The sequence below is a fragment of the Manacus candei genome, unplaced genomic scaffold, assembly GCF_025592945.1.
Source record: "Manacus candei isolate 608988 ecotype Guabito, Panama unplaced genomic scaffold, ASM2559294v1 h1tg000041l, whole genome shotgun sequence".
Classification (NCBI taxonomy): Eukaryota; Metazoa; Chordata; class Aves; order Passeriformes; family Pipridae; genus Manacus; species Manacus candei.
The window spans coordinates 310,154-335,266 of NW_026138089.1; the positions used below are offsets into that span (position 1 = coordinate 310,154).

General features: G+C 35.7%; 1 protein-coding gene across 4 annotated transcripts in view; it reads left to right on the forward strand.

Moving 5' to 3' along the window:
- LOC127474395 (dystrophin-like) overlaps positions 1-25,113 on the forward strand; it is a 589,003-nt gene that overhangs the window by 307,468 nt on the left and 256,422 nt on the right. For all 4 annotated transcript variants that reach the window (XM_051795060.1, XM_051795058.1, XM_051795057.1 and 1 more), the window contains exons 11-12: positions 15,746-15,957; positions 22,794-22,948. In XM_051795060.1, coding sequence (XP_051651020.1) covers positions 15,746-15,957; positions 22,794-22,948 — 367 coding nt within the window. The remainder of the gene's footprint in view (positions 1-15,745; positions 15,958-22,793; positions 22,949-25,113) is intronic.

Sequence of the window (25,113 nt, forward strand, 5' to 3'; positions counted from 1 at the left end):
CATCTCTGAGGTAGAAGATGTTCCATTGACTTGTGCGATGGCCAGATAATTGGAAAGGAATATTTTTTCTCTTTGAGACTGGAAAGGCTCCATTTGCAATGTTAAAACAAGTAGAGTAAATAATTTGACATTAGAAATACTTGTATCACCTCTAAGCATACTTGTGGGCCATTTCCATTGCAAGTAAATATCCAAAATTATCAAGCTTCGAAAATGAAAGAGAAACAGCTGCCCATTATTTCTAAATGTATTAACATTACGTGCTTCAAGAATTATTTTCAAAATTAAAATTCTTTTTATAAGCAACTTAAACTCCCTATCTACTGATGAAATTCCATCACTGTGATTATAAAAAGTCTGTTTGGCAATAAGTGAAGTTGCTGTCTAACCTTAAAATTTGTGAGACTATAATTATTCAAGATCCTGGAAAATTATGTTTTTATTTAATTTTTTTTAATATAGGCAGTTTCTATTTCTTGCTAAATGCTAGGACTGCTTAATATGTCATAAGTTTGGAAGTCTCAAAAGTATTGCATTATATAGTTTGGATGCATTCCCTTTTTTCTTTAAGGGAAGTATTAAAGCTCCATTTTTAACAAAAGCATCCCATTTACCCCCTAAAAAGCTACATTATCTCCCTAGTTTTCACTCTCTTTATGTAGAGTTTTAGTATTTTTAGTTTATAGCTTCAATTCATGATTTTATTGTAATTGAAGGTTTAAAAGTTAAGTTCAGTCAGTCTATACAAGCATAAAAATTATTCTTATTTTATATTAAATCTTTTCACTGTTTACTAGGATTTATTTTTTACAAGAGTTCTCTCTGTGAATGTTGGCATTTCAATGCTGACATTCTTTGTTACTGGGCTTGATATTATCACATATCTGAATCTATCTTTTGTCAGAATACTTGTCAGTAACGGCTAAGAATGTCATTTGGATTTGGCATTTGGTTTTAAATTTGGGAAAGATGGTATAATTTAGTGACTGGTCAGCACTTTCGGGAATCATGAGATTTTCAAACATGTTGTATCTGATAGAAAACCCCTGAAGTACAGAATCCAGGAACTGTGCTGTGACACGTCTCCTGCCATCTGTGTGAAAAACATTGCATCAATTTTTCATCAACATACTTATTGCATTTTCATGGTGATCCTTCTACGTATTTTATGGGTGATTTTAATAATTGGAAGATTTTTAATAATCTATGAAACCACTGAGTACCTAACCTTTTGTATTTACAACTGTGAAAACCATTTTGAAGATGCAGTGGGGGGGTTATGAAAAAGGCATCAGAGCAAGCACTGGGCTGAAAGCTGCCTCTACCCTTGGCTGAGGGGTTTGCTTGTGAAGGCAGGACATGCTGTGAGTGTCCCCTTCCAAGGGTGTGCCTCCAGCCCTGTTCCCAACGCTGTCCTCTTCCACGTCTCCTGCATTTTTTTTCTCCAAATGTGCCTCTTTTTACTTCTTTGTGCATCCTCACCAACCTCTCACTGTTTGCTGTTTTGGTCAGTGTTTCAAGGTAGTACTGTGTTAGAAATAGTAGCTTGCACAGAATATTTTAAATTTAAATAGAAGCAGGCATACAAACTTTAAAAATATCCATTTTATTTCATTTTTACCCACAATAATACAAACAGAAGAGCTGTGCTAGCTGGGTTTGAACAAATTAGTCAAAATGAAAATAAATGGAAATAAAAAAGGAGCTGTTCAGAAACGAAGTTTTCAGAATTTGTCCAGTGACAGTTTGGTGGGCAACATTTAATGTCCACAGTTATTTTAAAAACTGGAACAGAACAGTATATATTCAGTTATACCAGACCATAATTTTCTGTAGTAATTACAGAGCAAACAGGAAACAAAGGTCCTGCTCTGCAGAGATTACAAGCTGAATTTAGATGCCACAAAATCAGCCATATCAGGAAAGTGCAGATTTTGGTGTACATTGTGTCCCATCTCTTTTCCTAAAATGGATGCAATACACAAAGAACATATATTGGAACCTGCAGTTATTCTCACACAATCTAGTTAAGCATCCTGGAGTATGTTTGGCCTAGGGATTTTACTTTGGCTATCCTCAATATAAATTTGTTGTGCTTTTAGTTTTGCTTGAGTCAGGAATAAACCAATAATAAAAAGAATGTTTTACATAGCCCCAAAGCTCCTTTGCAAGTCCAACCTGAGTAAATACTGGCTTAGTCTGTGTGAGAGAGGTCCTAAGACTTTGGTGAGTGGTTTCATTTTGTTATGTATATCAAACCATCACTATGGTGACTTTTGAAATACTGTAGATAATTCAAAGAATTTAATGTTATCATTGTTTTCAGCACCAAAATGGTGACTCTGAGGCTTTTCTGTCTGTGTTTAGTGGATAAAAATCTTTCAGCCTTTATCATAGTAAAAAGGAAGGGAAGGAGAAAACGTATAAAAGTTCTGGAGATTTCATCTTTCTTATCAGCAGGCCTATTGAGTGACAGGTGAGAGAATGATTTGTCAGAGGACAATCCCAGCCAAGTATCAGCAAATGAAGGTTGATGTTGAATAGTCTGATATGTGGTGAGAAGGTGGTGGCATCTGGGCTTGGTAAAACTTAGAGCTTAAAACAGAATATTTCAGGGAAAAAAAAATGTATTTTGTTATATTTTAATTGGATGGGAACTTGTGTACTGTAGAGCAAACGCCTATGCTATGGAAATTTCTGCTGGAAGTGTCAGACTGTGTTTATGTCTGCTTTATCGTCTCAAGTGTAGAAATGAGTGGAGCATTTCAGATGAAGAGATGTAATAATTTTGCAGAATATTCATTACATTTCCAGTATTATTAGTCTCTCTGAATTTCTGTACTTTTGAAACTTGGCACCTCACTGCACCATAATATTAGAATGGCAACAGTGATGGTTTAATCTGTTCATTGGATACCTTTTCTTTGCTCCATTTCATGGGTTTTCCTGAAAAAGTAATGAAATACAGAATAGAACATATTTCAGTTGGAAAGGACCTAAAGTGACCATCTAGTCTGTCTGTCTGACCCCTTCAGGGCTGATCAAATGTTAAAGCGTGTTGTTATGGGTGTTGTCCAAATGTCTCTTAAATGCTGACAGGCATGGGGCATCAAGCACCTCTTCAGAAAGCCTGTTCCACTATCTGACCACCCTCTCAGTAAAGAAATGCTTCCTAATATTCAGTTCAAACCCATGCAGGGCGTTAGGTTCAAAGTTTGCCCAGTTTAAGCCATATCAGAATAGTGACTTTGAAGTGTGTCAATTAAGTCAGTTAAGTTCAGTCCATGTGATATCTCATCAATGTTTTGATCCGTATTGGAGCACCATAGAGAACATGAACAAACAAGCACTGACATCTGATAAAAAAGAAACAAAACACCCCAAAACAAACCCAACATCTCCTCAAACAAGCAAAACTCCAACAGTAATAGGCAAGTCTTTCCTTTTCCCAGTATTGGTGCAATTGACATATTATATAGTTTTTCCTTTTATTAGCTAAAACATTGCACTGAAATGACAGATGTGATATGTTGCTGTTTGTTTTTGGTTTTTTTTAATTATTATTTATGTATCTATTTAGTTATTAAGAAACAAATTTATGTGTATGGCATGCCAGGCTCCATAGGTTGGCACTCAGTTCATGTGACCTTGAGAACTAGTCCTTTAAATTAACAATGGGGGAAAAAAGTTTACATTTTTTTTTCTGACATACTCCTGTTCTTGCAGAGCTGTTCTCCTTTAAAGTGCTAAGTACCAGCATTTTCATGATAGGACTCTCATTTTCTAATCAGCAATTTGTTTAAAAAAATGGAGCAGTATAACTATACAGAGAATGCTCAAAATGTTTAAATGTATTGGAATTTTCAGAGGAAACATTTCTTTTCTTCTGCAGTGTATATTACTTCCTTAGTTGACTCTCTTGGATATTTACTTTGACGTGCATAAGGTCATTGTAAGTGTGAAAATTAACTACTTCTTTGCTTTTTGTTTTAACAAAGTTTAATTTAAGGATTTCAAGTGTTGGGTAGCTAAAATTGTCTTTCTCTGTGTGAAAAAGTGTGGATTAATCAGTATCAGACTGATAGCATCTTGTAGAGTATATAAAAAATAGGTGCAAGTGTGAGAGGGAAGACAGAATGGGGTGTAAGACCTGTGGAAATGTCAATCTGATGTAGAAGCAACAGCCACAAGGAATTAACTCACCTTTGGAAATCTTTCAACATTAATGTAATTTAGCTAAAAGACTGTAATTATAAATAATAATAAAAAATTTTTCTTTTTGTCTTGGCCAAAAATAGAGTCAGTTTACAGTCTCGTGATATCTTTTCTCCTCTCAGGAAGATTATTGTAAGAGAATTATTTTATCCAAATCACCAGTAAAGTGCATAATCTATTGTGTGACTTTCTTTTGAGCCTATAAGCTTCTGTCTGTGCTGGAATTTATATTCAGCTGTCTCTGAAAATATATCATGGAGGAAGGCCTATAATGGTGTGTCACTGCATTATTAAGTTCTGCATCCGCCTTTGGGGTCCCCAGTACAGGACAGATTGTTAAAAACCTGTTAAAGCAGGTGCAGAGGAGGCCATGAGGGCTGGAGCATCTCTCCTAGAAATACAGGCTGAGAGAGTTGGGGTTGTTCATCCTGGAGAAAAGAAGGCTCCAATGACATTTCATTGCCACCTTTCAGTATTAAAGGGAATCTTACAGGAAGGCTGGAGTGGGACTTTTTATGAAGGCAGGTAGTGATAGAACATGGGGAATGGCTTTACACTGAAAGAGGGCAGGGATAGATTGGATATTAGGAAGAAATTCTTTATTGTGAGGGTGGTGAGGCACTGGAACGGGTTGCCCAGAAAATCTGTGGATACCCCATCCCTGGAAGTGTTCAAGGCCAGACGGGATGGAACTTTGAGCAATCTGGTCTAGAGGAAGCTTTCCTGCCTGTGACAGGGGGATTGGAACTAGGTGGTCTTTAAAGGGCTCTTCCAAATGAAATCATTTTAAGATTCCATGATTATAAAACTGGTAAATTGAAATAAATGTATACTGTTGTCTATTTCTGTTGTGAAATAACAAAAAATATTGCATTAGTTCAGATGTACTGCTAACTCAGTATAAAATGCCTGAAATGTATGCTTACAGTTGAATGTAGAAATCTTTTTTAAAAAAGCACTTTTATTTCTTTGTTTTTAAATCAATTCTTGCTCATTTGGAAGTTTTCTTTGATTTCAATGACAAAAATAAAAGTCAAAGCTGGAGTGGTTTTTGATTTGGCCCATTGTTGTTTTGGTTTTTTTCCTGATGCATGCACAGCTTTTTTGGTTGATCCACTGAGCTAAACTCAGCATTATTGCCAGCTTTCTGAGCCTGTTGTATGGTAATGTAGGCCCAGAATCTCTCAGCTGATCTCCAGTGAGAGGCACTGTGGAGGTGCAGCAGTCGAATCACTGTGCAGATTTGGCACTGTCACAAGAGGCACAGCAAAAGATCCACCATAGTCTGTGCTTGTAATTCTCAGTCAAGGAATACTGTAGAGAGCAATTGTAGCTCATCAGATGGTCTCAGAGTTAAGAGCAACAAATAAGAGCTGCTTTCTGACCATTGCACAAAGTGTGCCAGTTCACCCTTGCTGATGCAACTTAATGAGTAAGTATAACAGTGGTAAGGATTTGGACCTTGAGAGTTACAGAAAATAAATTTAACTTTTAGATGATGGTATTCCGACAGATCACATAATATTTAATATCAGATAACAGAAGGAAGAGATTGCTATTTATCTACTGTAAAAGGAATCAAAGCTTTATGGTTTTTGTGGGGAGTGGAGGTTATCCTGAGGAATTTATTTTGTTTCTCGAGGAAGAAAAGAGCAATATAAACAGTCTGCAAAACTTTGCTTCACTAACTTGGAACCTGATAGCTGAATTCCTATTTTTATTTTCTAGCTGTTTTGGTACTCTTAAGATCGCCCAATGTCTTGCTCCTACAGTCAGAGCTGAATTTATTAAATCAAAACCAAAGCAGATCAGTGCACAGAATACCAAATGCAGATATATTTGAAAAGCAAGTCTCAGCCCAAACTCAGTAGGAGTTAGTAGGCTGATGACGTTAAAAATATGCAGTGTAAACATTAATGTATGATAGCAACACAAAGTTGTGTGCTACTAAGAATTCTGAAATTCATTGCCTATATGCTCCATTAGGTAGGTAATGAATTTCACACATATCAGGACTTAAACTATGAGACTTACCATTATGTTTTTGCATCAGTAAGTATGTAAGTCTATGAAAGCATAAGTATATGAAAGCTGATCTATTTAATAATGCTAAGAACATTCTTGATTATGTTCAGAGAAAGTCGAATACAATTTCACTAACTTAACATCCCATTTTTAAATACAGGCACAGACAAGTAGTTTCTTCTGAAAAAAAAAAATTCTTAAGTATTTTGTAGATAGGTTGATTACTACAAAATCTATCATCCATGACCGGAAATTAGATATATAATTATGAACTATTTTCCTTTTAATAGCTTAAGTAACCAAAATCCTAGGAAAAAAATATTAACAGACATTTGGACAAAGATAAATAGGAAAATACCTACTTACTTCTAATTAATCCTTACAATGCTAAGAAAATACAATGCTAAGAAAACTTCTATTAAGTTGTTGGAAAACTTTTCTATAATTTTTTAACTGAAACAATTGGATTACCTACATATTCACTCATCTAGTTAATCAGATTAGTTTTAATCCTGTGGTTTCAGTTTGGGTACTTTGTATCAGTCTAAATATCATGCAGTACATATTTTCTACATACAACAAAGGAAATTGGATCAATCAAACATTTTGAAAGATGATTAAATTATTCCAGCAAGGAAACCATCTGTTTTTCAATTAGTATGATTTTACTGTGAAGTTATGTTTTTATATCCTGCAAATGTGAGAGTCTGTGCAGAAAAAAATTGTTAACTTCTAGTGGCATGTCCATATGCCTCCTGCTCCTGGGGTCATGGAAGAGTCACTACTGATTCTGCATCTTGCCTGATCAGTGGGACTGACTACTGGTCCATTTCTCTGTAAATATTCTACTCTACTTCCTAAGGCTCTGATGGCAAGAGAGAGGTGTTTGATCATTCTCTAATCTGTCCATCTCCCTAGTCAACACTTTATGTATATGCAGATACATACATTTGTTTCTGTAGGTTTCTAGCAAAACTACACTTGGGTTTGTTACCTATTTCATACTAAATCCTAAAGAATCTTACTTCTCTTTAGTGTGTTTATTTCTCACATCCGAATTTTACAGATTGTGTAACATTTTAAAGTGCAAAGTAAATGCTCTTCCACCTTTCTCATTAGTGAAAAAAATAAACAGGAAAACTTCATTTGAGAGGTGCTAAGTGTTATATACATAAATACTTCTTTAAAAACTTGACAAACTGGTGAAGGCCTTCTGAAGGACCTGTTTTTCAAATAATAAGCTCTTGCATGCCCTTCTCAGTGCTCAGTCACGGAAGTTGCTTTTTGCTTGGTGTAAGAAACTGATTTCTTTAGATGTGCTACCAGCTTAGTCTGGTCTCTAACTCCCACTCTCTCTAGCAAGGTAAAAAGCATGCTTAAGAGTGTTGAAGAATTACTCACTCGGTGCTTAGCGGAAACCACTTGACAGTTTTCAGTTCAATCTGTTTGATCTGACACTTCTAAAGGAACAGAGTGACCTTCATTAGTGTGATCATATGGAAATGATTTTTAGATAAAAGAAAATAAGCTCTATCCTAGTGAAACAAAACAAAAGTACATTAGACTTGCAGTAGTTGGAAATAATTACCCCCCAAAAGTATCAAACTACAAAATGAGATTATTGACTGCTCCTGGTTAAAGAAAAAACAGACACATTTAAATCTGTTGAAATCTCTTATTGCCTGTCTTACTTAGCCTCTAAGATACCAAGAAAGGCGAGATTCTTCCCCTTGGGGCTCTCATGCATTTTCATTGCTCTTCATCTCCCCAAAAAGACAACTAATGGCTGGTTTCCCTTGTAATACCTTTTTTTCTGTTCTTAAAAACTGTAATATTGCACAATAGTATAGAAGATTGCAGTTCCCTCTTCTTCCCAGGAATTATTCATTCTGCTTATATTCAGCTTAGTTTGTGTACATACTTTCTGTTTTGCCTGATTTTTTTGTAAGGCATAAAAGAATCTGTCATTTGGCATTATGAAACATATAGGATAAGGAATAATTTATAATATATTAATGGTGCATAAAAGCTACATCTGACATCTTACTGGCATGAATGGAAGACTTCACATTAGGCTAGATAATCTGTGTTGCCACCCCACCATTAATTTGGGGTGTAATGTCTAAATCCTCTCATCACTTTACTAAGGGACCATCTAAGGGACATATGAAACGGCTTAGATGACACATTATTAGTGGTTTTCCATATATATACATTGAAGAGTTGCCACAACTTTCTAAGGTCATTATTTAAGAAGTATGACTTTTATAAGCCACTGAAAAAGGTTAAGAGAAATACTGCTTTACAAGGAAAGATAAAGGACTGCTGAAACATAAATTACTACCCGAGTAGGCTGGCTCCAACTGTTCTCTACTGTATAGTGTCCCATCAGCTCCATAATGATTGCCTACAGGCAGCAACTTAGGGGATGTTATAACTGTTCCTGCAACTCCTTAAGTACTTCAGCAATTAAAAAAGAAATGTTTCAAACTTATCCTCTCTTGACTCTGCATTTACTATCCAAATGTTCTCCCTAGGCCAGTCTCTCACAGATGTACAGATTGTTCATAAGAACAGAGACAGCATCCTTTTGTCAAGGGATGTTGTATGATAGGCTTTATCAAAGTGATTACTCTTTGAAGAATAAGACTCAAGTCAGACACCTCCTGTTGTGGAAGGCAGCAGAAAAGAAAGTCGAACACTTTCAAAAAAAAATAATTGACAAATGGAGAACTTTAACTGAAACCTTTCCCAGTTTAAAAAAACCCCAAAGTTAGTTTGGCTAATTTGCTTAGAAAAATACAATAATAAAAAGCATGGTAACCACAAGATAAGATAAAGTTTAAGTGGAATTTTGGCCGTGATTCCACTTATGTGGTTTACAGAAGACTGAGCCAAAATTAAAAAGCATCAGAAAGTCTTTCATGCAGTGCGTGGTTGATGTGATTCCTGAACAGTCTTGTAGCCCTATAATAGCATCACTTTTTCTTCTTAATTTTCTTATCCCTAATATGTTGGAAGCTATACTGAATAGTGGTAGAAAGGAAAAAGTGTAAAAAAGGTGCAGTAACGTACAATATCTCTGTTTAAATCCATATTTTCTAGTTTCTCCATTATGCCTCTCAGAAAACCTGCTGACTGTTTAGTAAGACGCACTTAAAATTTTGCGGACTGGAAAAAACTAGTGTTCTGTACAGCCACAAAAGTTTAGTTAAACTAAATTTTATATGGATAAATGTGTAGATTAGTGAAAAGCATATGAGGTAAGATGCAATACATAACAATTAACTTTCCAGAACATTCAAAGGAAAGTATGTTATGGGGCTGCAACTGCAAAAGAAATTAATCCAACCTGAAAATCAGTGCATCAGCAGCTCTGGTAACATGAATTATTACTTTCTATAATTCTGCTCTTCTGCAGCAGGACAGATTGTATTAGTCCTTTTCATCTTCAAATCTCTGAAACTACAGTGAAATTATTACTTTTATAGGAAAATGTCAATATATTGACATTTGCTTTTGAAAAGCATTCTCCCACAGAGCAAAATGAGTGCAGTTTAGGTAATTTGTTGGACAAGGAAAGTAGAGGTTTTCTGCCTCAAAATTCTTTTGCTATTCACTTCCTTGTTCACTTTTTTGGAGTCTGTACTAGATTCAATGGACTTACTGAAATGGCATGAAATGAATCCTTTTTTCATCTTTGCATCGGCTAAGTATAACTTCTAGTAACGTGAATGTTATTCCTTCTGTGACTGAAAGCTTCTTCTCAGACTTCTTTTCTGTTGTTTCCACTGTGGTTATATTATAAACAGCAGAAAGTAAACTCTCTCAGTGAAGTTATATTTGTCTTGTCAATGATATGAACACTTAACAAAGAAAAAGAGATTAATCTTTGTTTGTTTCTCTATTATACCTGAAGTATGAAAAACCCTATAAAATTGTTAATAAACAAAACTGAATCTTAAGGCAGCAGTCTCCTTCACTAAGAGTGTTCTTCCCTCAATATACTAAATTAATGATAACCAGATTGAAGAATAGACATCTTGTGTTTGATTGCTTTAGATGCTGTTTTCTGCTTTGTTGTTGCTTCTAATAATTTACCAACTCAGTGGTCAGTTCAGCAGAATTTCTTTTGACCACCTTATATAATCACTATTTAACAGCTGGGGAATAGTAGAGATAGGAAAAAAAAGAAACTGAATAGCAACCTTGAAATTACATACTGGCAGAAGCTCGTCATGCCCTTAATTACTCATTTGAGAGAGTTCAGTGTTGAACTGGGACTGGTTGGAGTCATGCTGGGATACTTACCAGTAAGGAAGTGCAAAACTTTTGTAAGTAAAGTACAATGAAGAATTCTGCCTGGAGCAGTGTGATTTGGAAATGGATGAGGTTTGGTCTTAAGGAACTAACCTGTTGTAGCCAGGTGGGCGTCTGTCTCTTCTCCCAGGCAACCAGCAGTAGGACAAGAGGGCATGGTCTTCAGCTCTGCCAGGGGAGGTTTAGGTTGGATATTAGGAAGAAATTCTTTACAGAGAGAGTAATCAGGCATTGGAATGGGCTGCCCAGGGAAGTGGTGGATTCACTGTCCCTGGAGGTTTTTAAGAGGAGACTGGATGTGGCACTTAGTGCCATGGTCTGGTAACCACGACGGTGTCTGATCAAGAGTTGGACTTGATGATCTCAGATGTATTTTCCAACCTGGTTGATTCTATGATTCTATGATATATTTTGTGTTTCTGACACTCAGTTTAGATTTGTTAATTGTCAAATATTTTTGTGGTTTTATGTTTATATAAAACTAGTTAATGACCACATGGATTGATACATTATTTCTTTTCACAAAGTCTGTAAAGAAAATGTTGTCCTGCTTTTTCCAGCTTGCCCCTTCATAGATTGATTGGTAAATAATTTCTATACTGAATAATTAAGAATCCTCTAGAGATAATTTGAAATACTGATTCTTACTATAAAGATATTGTGCTGTTGCCAAATTTAGGGCGAGGGAAGAAAGGAAGAAAAATAGATACAAAAAGGACACACCACACTAAAAATTAAGACACTAGGCTTTGAAATGTAGAAGGCACAGGACTTAGCTGTAATGAACAATGTAAACTGAGGTGCTTCAGAAACTACTGAAATAGGGGGAAAAAGGCTTTTGTCATCACTACTAATTATTTAAAATTCCTATGCTTCAGTGATATTAACATTGCACATGGAGTCACGTTTGTTCTGTCTATCTAGGTGTTTCCAATGTGTTGTCATCACAGTATGTAGGTGCAATGATACATAAAAGGTAAAGATCAAAGTCTGATCTCAGTAATATGCTTTTACAATGGAGAGTACAGTAAGGACAATTACATTGCTTCTTCCTGGAAAAAATTACTTTTTAAAAACATATTAAATGTTCTTACTTAACTTTCAGGGTATTTTGTCATCCTTGCAATACCTTTTTGTCTGCTTTTGTTTTATCCTTTTTTTTTTAACTTAGTGAGGGCCTTTATTTATTGAGGGCCTTAAATTCAAAGTAGGCAATAGCAATAACATTTTTTTTTAGTTCTCCTTAACTCGGGTAAATCCGTTTCTTGAACAATTCCTTCACCTGTCATAGATTCTTCTATTTTTCTGGGTTTAGAACTCCTTTTCTTATTTCTAAGATTGTCTTCCTCATTCCAGGTAAAGATCATCAAACTTCAGAAGAAATTAATTTTCCTTATGTTGAATCCCTGTCATGGTTTAACCCCAGCCAGCACCTGCACCCCATGCTGCTGCCCACTCCCTCCCCCACCAATGATATCAGAGGGAGAATCAGAAGACCAAAAGCTAGAAAACTTGTGGGTTTAGATAAAGACAGTTTAGTTGGAAAAGCAAAATCCACACACACAAGCAAAGCAAAACAAGGAGTTCACTTCTTCCCATGGGCAGGCAGGTGTTCAGCCACCTCCAGGAGAGAACAGCCCCATCACATGCAACAGTTACCTGGGAAGACAAACAGCATCACTCCAAACATCCACCCTTCCTCCTTCTTCCTCTGACACTGTATATACTGAACATGATGTCTTATTATCTGGAATATCCCTTCGGTCAGCTGGAGTCACCTGTTCCAGCAGTTCTCCTCCCAACCTCCCATGCACCCCGGTCTCCTCACCAGCATGGCAGCACAAAGAGCAGAAGAAACCTTGTCTCTGTGTAAGCCCTGCTCAGCAATAGCAAAAATGCCTCTAGATTATCAACCCTGTGTTCGGCACAAATCGAAAACACAGTCCCACACCAAGCCACTGTGAAGAAAATTAAGTCTAACCCAACCAAAGCCAGCACAATCCCATATGTACATTGTAACCTTCAGGATTTTATAAAGTCCTGACAGCAGAAGTAGCCCTTCTAAGGCTATGTTCAGAGTATTAGCCTGAAAGAACTTTGTATTGAGATTCCTCACTGCTGTCTTACAAAACAATCTTAAATACATTGATAAACCTATTCCTGTTAGTACCCAGTCAGAGAAAGCCTTTTGTATGTTCCAGTGCCCTTGCACAAAAATCCTGTGGTGTTCAGAATACTTTAAAAATTGTCTTTTACTGTCCAACATTATTCAATAGCAATTCTCTGACCCTTCTCTTCTGCAGTCATTAGATGCAGGTGAGGGATTCATGAGTTGCTGTGAACAGTTCTAACACAATATATGCTCAAACTGGATTTTCCGAACTTTTGTGTTTGGCATGAAACTATGAGTGGTATTCACCTTTCCTTATGTGGGAAACATCCCACTAAAAAGGGAACATGAACAAAATACAACCTTAAGAGACACTGATTTACACTGTGGTTTTCATTTTGGAAGCAAACCTCATATTTTAAGCAACATATAGAACCTTGTTTGTTTTTTTTTTTTTATTCAAAAACAGATCAGTAGTCCACGTTCAAATGGGAGCATCGTTTAGAAATTACAAATGTATATAATGAAGAGATTTTTTATGTTACATTAAACTAAATTATAATGTCATCATTATAAATTATTTCTACATATTTTGTCTGAAATACTACTGCACTCTTTGGTATACTGTAGCTTAGAAAGGCCAGATTAAGTATGTAGATATCATGGTGTGTTTAGCCACAAGGGAAGTGCTTTGTTAAGTGGGTTTGGTCACTCACTGGTTCAAGAAAACATTTTAAATTTGGGGGAAGGTTGTTTGTTTGTTTTTGTTGATTTTGTTTTGTTTTTGTTTTTTAGATTACCTACTAACTTCCTGAACTCTTCATTCCAGTCTGTAATATAAAGCAAATGTATTATGCGTGTTATTTTTTTGAGGGAGTTCAGCCAAGTATTTTCCCAAAGAAATGTTTATCATAGATTTAGAGCTTGTGTATTCATAGTCACTTGTGTAAATGGGCTCCCAAGATGTCCTGAATATGTTTTTCAATATGCAGCTGTGTTCTCCTCTTGAGTGGAAGAACTGGTCATCATGGAATCCCACGACTGTGGTACCTAATAAAAAATTCAGTCTTGTTGCAAAAAGCACAGTCCCTTGAGGAGAGCTGCTAATATGTCTTACTTAGACACAAACCTCATGAGACATTATTGAACCATTATGTCTACAAATATTTTGATTTTTGGTGATAGGAAGTATCAGCATTTGTTATTAAAAGCAGCTATTATGAAAAATTAATATAATTGTAGACCCAGTTTTCTTTTGAAGCAGTTCTGTAACAGAGTTTTCATTCATTCCTCTCTCCCTGCCCCCCCCCTCAAAAAAAGCCACCAAACCCCCACCACACCAACAAAGAAACTTACAATGAAACAAAAATAGGTGGGATTTTTGTAGGGTTTTTTTGTGAGCAGCTGGCATAAACACGCTGTTATGCTTCTGTCAGCAATGTACCAAAATATTGAGTTTGCCAGGAATCAAAAGATAATGCTGAATGACTCTGAGTCTAAGGGGGAAGGTGCTCAAGTACTGATTTGCAAGAAATAGATGGCAGCTGTTTCCATATGCCAGTGTCACTGTGGAAAGTGTTTGGGCAGTCTTTGTTCCCTAAACCTCCAGCACAATTCTTGAGCCACACTCTCTAGTCACATCAGGGAGATTTTGCTCAAGAGTTCTCTTCTGTTATTCACCCTTCCTATAGACCACAACCTCTTTGTTGTTTCAATTATATCCTAAAGTTTTCTTCAGAAACCCTCGCCCAGAGAGGGCACAGAAATGAGTTGTTGTGTGACAGGAGTATATGGCTTCCTAAAATGAGGGGTTAGATTTGCTTCAGATTAAGTATTTGGGCCTTAGGCTATTCTTGCTGTGCTCTGACTGTGCTTTATGTTTTCCAGCTCTGTTTCTTCAGTTCCTTTTGCTTTTCCTTTGACTTAAACATGCTGCTATGTGTGCTTACTCACAGTTTTTCTCCCTAGGCTTGAGCAGGGGATGCTGAAAGGTTTTCTTCTCTCTCTCTAAACCTCAGCTGAGTCCATGGAAAGATCTTTATCCCTTCTTCTGGAAGAAGGAAGAGCACTGATAGGTAGAAGTCTCTTTTCCCTGCTGAAGCATTTCTCATCTTTAGACTGCACCATTCTGGAATCAGCCTTGCAGTGAGAGATGCAGTATTGGAACAACCACTCAATGATAATTTCAATTGCCTTCTGAGTACTCTAGAAATCACTGTTCCCCTCCCTAGAAGGCCTATGAATTTTCAATATAGTGAGGCAGTCTTCAAGAAAATATCGAAAATGTAGTTTGTGCTGACTAACCTCAGGGAATTAAATATATATATATATAAAATGCCTATTCCTTCATGCAGTGCACAAAATTTTATTGTTTCTGGAGTTTTGTGGTTTTGTTTATATTTTGTTAAACTTCAACTGCTCGGAAAACTAGGTCTCTTGGTGGTTTTTCTGCTACTATGGATGAGGCTGATGCTGGATACTAGCCAACGCTTATTATCAGTGATTTTAGTGATTCTTAAGTTTTCACAAGTCACATTTCTTTCAAATAGAGGATAAAGCTAATTGTTATTTTGTAATTACATGAACATGCGAGAAATTTTTTTAGCCTTTGCATTTTGTTAACATTTGCCTTAATGAAATAAGAAAGTATAGCCATTAATTGTATCTTACAGTACATCTTTAACTAATATTACTGATGTCCCTAAAGGACTCGTTCTTCAGAAAATCTTAAACCTTGTGTTGGTCTGGTAAGAATAAAGGATTGTTGCTGATACTTTTTCTTAAATATGATCCTGTTTCATAATGCTTTTTGCAGCATAAACCTGTCACTTCTGGCTGCACATGCATTGAAACACATGCTGTGTACCATAGTGTCATACTGTGTGACCCAGAACAGTTTATCTGTTCTTTTTGGTTAAGCTAAACTTAGATGCAATTGCAGCTTAAAAGTACAGGAGCTCTCCAATATGGTGAGTTATGGAAAGAATTGAATGTTATTTTTAACTCCCTTTAGGGGAAAAAAAAAAAAGCCTTTAAGTGATTCAGCTTTTGTTTTTTTATTTTGTGTTTCACCAGTTGAAAAGATACAGAGCCAGTGGGATGAAGTGCATGGATACCTTCAAGGCCGGAGACAGCAGCTTCATGAGATGTTAAAGGATTCAACACAGTGGCTAGAAGCTAAGCAAGAAGCTGAGCAGGTTCTTGAACAAGCAAAAACTAAGCTTGAGTCGTGGAAAGAAATTTCCTACACCGTGGAAGCTCTGAAAAAGCAGAACACTGAGCTTAAGGTCACTACTGACTATTAAAATATTTCCATTTGAGTTAATTAGATCATTAAAGAAAATGTCCTCTAACTGTTGTCCTCTAACCATGGACAGTGCACATTGAGAAAAATCTTCCACAAGAAATTAGAAAGAAATTAATTTACAAAGTCTAAAATATGTGTCACATAATCCTTGAACATGAAATTGGTCTTATCAGCCATAACAAATAGCTGGCTAATCTTTCAGAACGAATACCTACCTCTTCAACACAAGTATTTCTTGTCTCATCTGTTCAACAGCCCCAGCTACACTGGTGCTGCAGACTGGGAAATCCTGTAGTATTGGTATGGCTGTCTGCACTTTTAATGGAGCTGTAAAGGTTGTCTGGAAGTAGTTCAGAAAAAGGGGGAAAAAAAACCCCAACTGTAACAAACTATATGGAGATATTTTGAAAATCGAGCATTTTATATTTGCCACAGGATAATCTCCCTGTGCTCAGCCTTGGCAGGGTTATTAACTGAAAAAAAACCTGAATTGACTGTTCTTGTGATTTTAGCACACATGTTGCCACATTCTAGGTGCTAAAACATGTGCCTCAGTTAACTTATATAGCTGAGCTATACCTCAAGTAGGAATGCAAATATTCTCTTTTGCATAAGTTTTTAAGTTTCTTGTACTGGAAAAGTCATACTTTGGTGACATTCTCCATGAATAAATTTTGAGAACAGCTGTTTAAGATTAATATCTCATTTTCTAGTTGGGGAAAACCAAGATTGAAACCAACCAATCGATCAGCCTTTAAAGCGAGTCCCAGCTTCATGGGAGAATAGTTACACAACTATTTTCTGATATGTTCTCCTCTCCTGCACATCAGATTTTTGTAGGTTTTCCCTAACTCTTGCTACTGAACTACTTGGTTAAAGTTTGTGGACTTAAAACAGTCTTATTTACACAGCTGAATAATAATGAACTGCTGTGAATAGTGGCGTGAGGTCCTCATCAACTAATTTTGCTGCTGGAGAAAGTATATGTATAAATTCATGGTTGGTCTTCATCAGTTAGTTATTGCCTTCCTGATAGAAGTAGATAAAAAAATCTATTGGGTTTTTTGCCTTTTTTTTTTTTTGCTTGCTCATAAGAAGCATAAAACTATTCATCAGCCCATTCTTTTAGGGCTGAGATGTGGTTAAGATTTCTCATTTAAGATTGTACCATAAGGGTCATTTCTTGGGAAGGGTGGATTATGGTAAACAAGGGCAATCACTCACTAATGTATTGGAAAGAGTTATAGATCATGTACACCGCTGTCATTCAGCATAGAGGACTCCCATTTATCACTGTCTTCCCGCAGAGATAGAGTCCTGGCCTCTGCCCAGTGTTTGTTTAAAAAAAAAAGAAAAGCTTCAACAAAGTCAGTGTCCCAGTTCTGCAAAGACTCAATTAACAAAAAAACAGTTCCGTACAAACACAGTGTTCTGTCATTGTGTTGAGTGTCTTATGTCTCAAACACAAATTACCTAACTAGGAAAATAATTGAAAATATTGCTTTAGAAATGGATTTTATGTCCACTTTTTTACAAGAATATATGAAGTTTAAATGAGTTCCCTCTAAGAGTGTATGCTTTTTGAAAAAATTATGGGTTATTTGGGATCAGCATTATTCAAGGAGAGAAATAAGAACATCCTGTTTTTCTCCTCCATCCTCAAAGTCATAAAGAATACTAGTATCCTTATTCAAGGAATGTGTCTCTATGTATAATAGTTTCTGAATGGAGACCTGCAGATTCTTTTCCCTCTTTCTTTGAAAGCACTTGGACTATCTGTATCCTCAGCCATTCCTATCACAGTCATATCACATTGCATTCAATGTGGTATGTTGTGTCAAGTTACAGATATTAATCTATAATTATAATTTCAGTGTCACAGCTAGTCCATCTTAAATTGTGCCCTCATGATGATTTGAACATCAACAGGCTCTACTCGGTTCCAGAGTTGTTTACTTTCATTTATTTTTTATGCCTAGCCTTTCTCCTCCAAGTCTAGAAGGAAGTCTGTCTTAGTGAATTGGGTGTGTGTAGAGTAGGGGGGGTTCTTTCTTTTTTTTCTTTCTCTTTTTTGTGTTTCTTTTGTGCCAGCCTTCCTAGAGGAATTACCTTTGTCTACCAGTAACTCCTATTGTGTCAAATCCCTCATGAGAACTTCTCAGATGTGACAGCGTCAGCTGTTGTGTTCATGCTTGAGATAAGGAGTCACGAATTCTAAGGAAAATGGAGGGTTTTTTTTAATTCAACAGCTTTATGTTTCTTCTGGATAGCATTATCTAAATTGAAGGACCTAGAAATATATTAAGTTATCAAAATAAATGCTTTCCAGGCTTCTGTGCCAAACACATCTAGTTTGATGTTGTCCCCCAAAGATGTAGGGTAAGTATGCTGTCTTCTGGCTTGCTGTTACACTGATGAGAAGGAAGCTGTCGTTTCTATTCCTTTGTGTTGAGGGAAAAGAGAGAGGTCAGTGTGAGACAAATAAATTCTTCAGACATATTAATTTTGTCAGCTTTGTATCTCAACACAGCTTGGTGTGAGAAAGTAGTCACCAAGTGTTCTTCTGATTTGCTTGTTAAACATTACAGATCTGCCTAAAGACAGTTGGGTCAATGTGTAAGTTCCCCTCTACTCCATGGAAACTTTTAATTAGTGCTTGTGGTAGTGCATTTGTGTTCAGGCATCCTTATGCATGAGTGAATGCTAAACTCAGCAATACCAGTCTTTTGATTATTTAACTTTTTACAATACCAGTATAAACCAAAAACCTTTCACTGGCTTGTATTTGACCAGTGATGTTTTTAACAGAATAGGACAGTTTTGTTTCTGACATTTAAAAGAGAAGTAATGAGGTAATATAGCTAATAATTAAAAATATTTTTAATTTGAATCAGAAATTAGTTCAGAGCCAGTTTGCTGAGGATTGAAGCCTTTTTTTTTTTTTAGTTTGATATTTGAGAACTAAATTAGTGTTAGATGTAGAGAATCATAATATGGCAATATGACCAATGAGAGTCTTTACCATTAAGCCCTCTTTGTTACTGTTCATTAGGTGATGACTGCAGATGGTTAACTCAGCAGGCTGAAGGTTATAGGTGTATAAATAGTACACAATCACACCTCATCTCCCTCAGTCACCAAGTCATCAGAACATAAGCTAGTCTAAAACTAGTCTTTTCTTAATAGGATAGTGAGCTTCTGTTTAAAAGAGAAAAAAAAGTCAAAAAACCCCACCAAAACCCCAAGTCAAACAAAACTGCTATGACTGCCCGTTCACTCCTTGGCTCCTTGTTTTTGTAAGAGGAGCTAGTGGGGAGTCTCTTCTCCCTCTGTGAACAGTTTAGCTGGGATGGCCAAAGTGAAGAGGAGGAAGGATGGAGACCATGTTTCATTCCTTTCCTTCATTGACCATTTATTACTCATTCATCTAGATAGGAAATTAATTATATAGCACCTTGATTACATCCCCTACTCTGTTGGGACTCAAGAGGCCAGGCAGCTTTCCAGTAGCATAGCCTGGAGAGTGAACTTTATGCCCTGAATTTGTGGATAAGACTGAGGCTGTCCTGCTTGCCTTTGTCAGCTTCTTGCAGGGGAATAACTTACTAGGTACTTTTATGTCACTCCCCAGGTACTATATAGGATGAAGTACAGTCTCAGCATTTTGTGGATTTTTGTTATTCCAGGGCTGACAGTGTACTGATTTGATTTTAGTAAAACAATTAACAATTAAGTTAATGTTCCTGAAAATGATGCAGACGCTGAAATAGAATTCCTTGTTTTAAAAAATATTCTTTAATTATATAAATAAAACATACTAGATATACAGAAAAAAAGAAAGAAAGCCTGATTTTCCAGATTTGTGATACATACACGGAACTGGATGATGCTGTACATACAAATTGCTATATTTGAACTACTATGCATCAGTGATTTTGTTCCACTGGGCAATCCTGGGATAGAAGAAAACCCAGCTCTAAATTCATTACTTGTTTTTAATCAAGGATCCTTAATTACACAGACTTTCTTCCTATTAACATCAACTAGTGTCTTCTAATTAAAAATTATAAATAAATTTATACCTAAGTAACATGATAAATGCGCAGCAGTAATTCTTTAAGCCTTTTAATAAACTCAGCAAATTCCAGTGACAACACAGACAAAACAAAGAGAATGCTTTAAAAATGTCAAAAAGAAATTAAGGTAATGAAGCATTTTTCTTTAAAGAAAAAACAAATGTGTTCCTAAGTAGCTAAAAGGTAAATGAGGCCTAAAAATATAAAAGAGAAAAGACAAAGAAAAAAAAAATACCCTGAAGTTAATTCTGAAATATACATTATAGTCATGTAAGATGGCAGTTAGTGGCCTTCTGGTCGGACAGACAGGTAAAACTCGTACCACAACACTTTGTTCTCAGTGTCTGCACAGAGTGAAGTTGAAGCATGCACTCCTCAAAGCTGTTGAAAAATTACATACCAATTTCCAGTAAAATAGATAATACAAATTGTTTCCATCAGCAAACCTCTCTGTGTTCATCATTTGTTTCCTGAGTGATGACCTCATGTTGTAGTGTCAGGAAGTTAATGGATTAATGTTGAAGTTGATGGTGAGAACAACGTATTTGGAAATAAACTTGTAATGGATGTTTCCTTTTTTATTATTATAAAACATGATTTGAAAGCTTTTATGAGGTCGTTTATTTTCACATGGGACTGGGCAAAAGAACTTTTTTTTCAAAGTAAAGTTTACAGACCATTAATTTACAATCCAGGCAAAATATTATGGTAACTTTGCTAGGTAAAGCAGTGAACAGTTAATCTGCTGTGATTCTTTGGCTGGAACAAAACTACCTGCATGCCTGTGTAATTTTGAACAAAGAGAAAGGTAGAGTATAAAGATGGATAGATCTAGATGTGGAATAGATGCTTGTTATAAAAGATTTACAAAAGTGAAATGATAATTACTGTAGAATTTATTTAAATTTTGTGTTATATATATTATTATGTTTGTATAAATATTAACATTTATGTATTTATTGTACATAATTCTGGCAGGAAAGAGCTCAGTTGAGAGCCTATTTGCAAAACAACCACCTGGCTGTATCTTTCTCAAAGAAATAGTAGTGGTTTTCCACAAAATCATCTCGTCTTCTAATTACATCTCTTTACTTAACGGAGGAGAATGACTTAAATAAATTGTTTAGGCAGCTTCATCATAAGTGAGTTTAACTGCAGCATGTTCAGATGGTTTGGGGGATTAGGGGTTAGTAGCCTCCTCCTGAGTTTGATCATTAGAAATAGAATCCCTCCCTTGTTCAAAACAGCCAAGTTGCTGTCTTAGTACCTGAAGGTGCACAGTAGCTGAGTGATCTGCCCTCTCAGGAAGGAATAACACAGGAAAGACAGGAAATACATGTTTTCAGTTTTAAAATATGGAGAGGACCTAGGGATGTCGAAGCAGCTTTTTAAAAGGTAAGAGTTGGGGGGAAAAATTAAAACTCTCCAAAACTCCATCTGAACTCTCTTCAGAGATCGAGTACATTTTCGTCCCAATCTTAATCAAAATCATTTACAGACCTTCTGAGAGTAAAACATAAATGCATAAAATATTCCAAATTTATTTAGTTTTACTTAGTATTTAGGCTCTTTCATCAGGGATTACATATGTAAGTTCAGATTTCTGTGGAGAATTCCTTATCTGAGTCAAAACAAGACTTCCAAAGGAATACTGCTTTGGGAGAATGAGAAAAAAGCTGTTTCTTCTTACTGGCATTTCCTGATTTGTGTATTAAAGCACAACAATAAAGACAGTAAAATCTTACTGTTTGGTTTTTTTTGCTGATAGCTTCAAATGTTTACACACAACTTACTATTTCTATTTGCAAATACAAACTTTTTTTTCACTTGCATTGCCCATTTTATTGGCTAGTTGAAGTCTGCCTAGTACAAAGTATAAGTAGACAATCAATTATCTTTGCTCTTTCATTTTGTTGTTACACATTATGAATTAAATATGCAACTTCAGTGCATTTATATGGAAATTTGCTCTGAGAAAGAGAGTAACAGGAAAGATGCATGGGAGCTGGCTCCTGGTTGAATGAGTTTCTGGATTTCCTGGCCTGCTTCTGGAATGAGGCAAGTGGCATAGGTGGAGAGAACAAAAAGGAGAGGAAAGGGGGAAGCAAAGAATGACCAAGATTTAAAAAGCTTCCTTAATATTAATAAGTGTAAATTAGCATTATGAAGATATTGATGGGTTTGTCAGTAGTATTTTGCTGTATTGCAGATTTAGTACTGTTCCAGTAGATGGCACTAATTACATAAACAATTTGTTAAAATGAACTAAATTATAAAAAATAACCTGAAAGCACAGGTCTTAATTGTCCAAATCTAACTATCATTTCACAGCATTATTTCACTATATTTTCCATCTCAGTATAATTCAACATCACAAACTATCATAGTTTTCATAATGCATAATACTGCATCCATCATCTTTTTCTGTCTCAGGAAAGAATAATCAACATTGTAGTCAGTTTTTATCAGTTTGGGCTGTCATGTCTTATCCAGCATTTAGGAATTTTTTGCTTAGCCCTCTTAGAGTTTAGAAGCAGTCCTGTGGTCTTATGACTAAAAGAATTTAAAACACTTAAAAAAATTGGCCTTCATTACCAGTAAATCTGAGCAAGTCCTTTTTCTTTTTTTTTTTTTATATTGATGGTCTAAGTTGTTCATCTCCTTTTCTAATAATCATACAATGTATGTGATCATTTTATGTTGCTCCGAGGTTTATTCTTTCTTTCTCTTTTTACTTCAGCAATTTGCAAAAGAAATACGACAATGGCAAATAAATGTAGATGTAGCAAATGACATGGCACTTAAACTGCTCCGCGATTATTCGGCAGATGACACCAGAAAAGTACAACTGATGACAGACAACATTAATGCGACGTGGGCTGCCATTAGTAAAAGGTAGGATATAAATTCTGCTATTAGATTTGTTGTTAAACTTCATTAACATTCATTGCCCAGCTTTGGTTGGAGGTTATAGGCGATATAACTTTTACAAATGGCATGACTGTAGTGAGAAAGGATCATGACTCTTCTGTAGACTTTTTTGGATATATGTCTTTGGAATGCCATTTAATTATCTCAAATAAAGTTTTGCTTCCTGCCAATTTTCCTCTGCTGTAAACAGTTGCCAACTAACTACAACTGATAGGTATTTAAAATATTTAAAATTAAGTGCTTCATATGTCTGTGTACTATCTCCACATCACAATCACAATAGTGATTTTTACTCATAAACTAAATCTGAAAATGACAGACATCCTATTGAAGCAGGTTCAAAGTAGAAATGTTACCCTGTACCTTTGAAGCAAATCTCTAGTCAAGAAAGTTTCTGTTAAATCCTTGACCACATTCTTTATTACATTTCACAGTCTTTCAGTGTTTGGTTCAAATACCAATTCCTTTCTAAAATCAATTTTTTTGCAGCTTGTCTCCAAATTGTGAATCATCCAATACACAACCTATAAAATTAGAACATATTGCAATAAAAATTACTTTCTTTATAGTGGTAAAAGAATTTTAAATCATTGCACATTAGATGAGATGTGTAAATATTATATGAAAGTTGTTTCAATCTATTTCTTGGATTAAGCTTTGCAGCTTATAACTGTAAATAGAAATGAATTAGATCTTAACATGTTTTTAATTAAGGTGTATTAACAAGGCCAGAAAAGTCAGTTTAGCTAAATATACAGTAAATTCAGTAGATCTTCTTGCATAACAACAGTTACTTAAATCGCTGATGATTACAGAAATTTATTACCACTTTTTCTCTAATCTGATATTCGTATGAATGAGGCACTTTAAAGGCATTTTTTCTGAGGCAAACTTACCATTGACTTAAGACACTCATCAAGTGAGAGAAGGGATACTACTGATGTCCACTAAAAGAAAGGCACACAATAATTCAAAAAAAAAAATTTTTTAACAAAAGCAATAACTAAACTGAGAATTTTGTATAAACAGTCAGTTAATATCTGCTTGCATTTCTCCTGTTATAATAGTAGCCATTTTAACCTTATTAGTAGTAGCCATACTTTTAATAAAAAGTATTTTGCTCTCTGTGGTCTGAGAAGCAGTTTGAGGGGAACATCTGTTTCTGGACAAAAAAGGCTCAAAGGGTTAGAGGGGAGAACAAAAGGAAAGTTGTTTTGTCTGTATTTAGAACTACAACCCCTGCTTGATGAGAAGTCCAGGATATGTCTGTAGCTGCTGTGGATGTTCAGGTAGTAATTGTGAGAGAATCTTTAAACCTGTTAATGCTTCAGGCAAAGCCCATGTATGTTTAATATTGCCCAAATGTGAGAATTGCCATTCTTGCATGTGCTAAGCCAATACTAGGCTAAGAGAGAGTACAGAATCTTAAACATGCATTCCTTGCAAGCTTCTACAAAATACAGAGACATGGTATCAAGTTGTGCCAGGGGAGGTTTAGGTTAGATATTAGAAAGAATTTCTTTACAGAGAGGGTGGTCAGACATTAGAATGGACTGCCCAGGGAAGTGGTGGATTCTCCGTCCCTGGAGATTTTTAAAAAGAGACTGGATGTGGCACTCAGTGCCATGGTCTGGTAACCATGGCGGTGTTAGATCAAGGGTTGGACTTGATGATCTCAAAGGTCCCTTCCAACCCAGCTGATTCTATGATTCTATTAGAAGTTAGATGTTAGATGAATTACTGCAGTAAATGTTTTCCGTCTTAGAAGAGAGCTGTGTAGGTGACTGAGTTGACATTTCACTTTAAGAATTACAAAAGAGGATAGGAGTAAGCTTGAGCAGGTAACTTTGAAACTAGAGTTTCCTATTTTTTGATTGTATGATGTTACTACTTTTCTAATGTATTTTTAATTCATTTTTTTGTATATAATTTTTGTAAGACTTCTCATGATTTGGTAACTTGAAAAAGAAGCATGCTACAAACAGTAGTTGATAATCTTCTCTAAGGGCTGGATCACATTTCTGTCTGTCTTTTGTGAGACTGATAAATGTGGACATAGTAAGGCATTAAGTCAGCACAAGATTTTGTTGAAAAATTTTCTCCACGTGTAGATCTTTCAGGTTACTTTG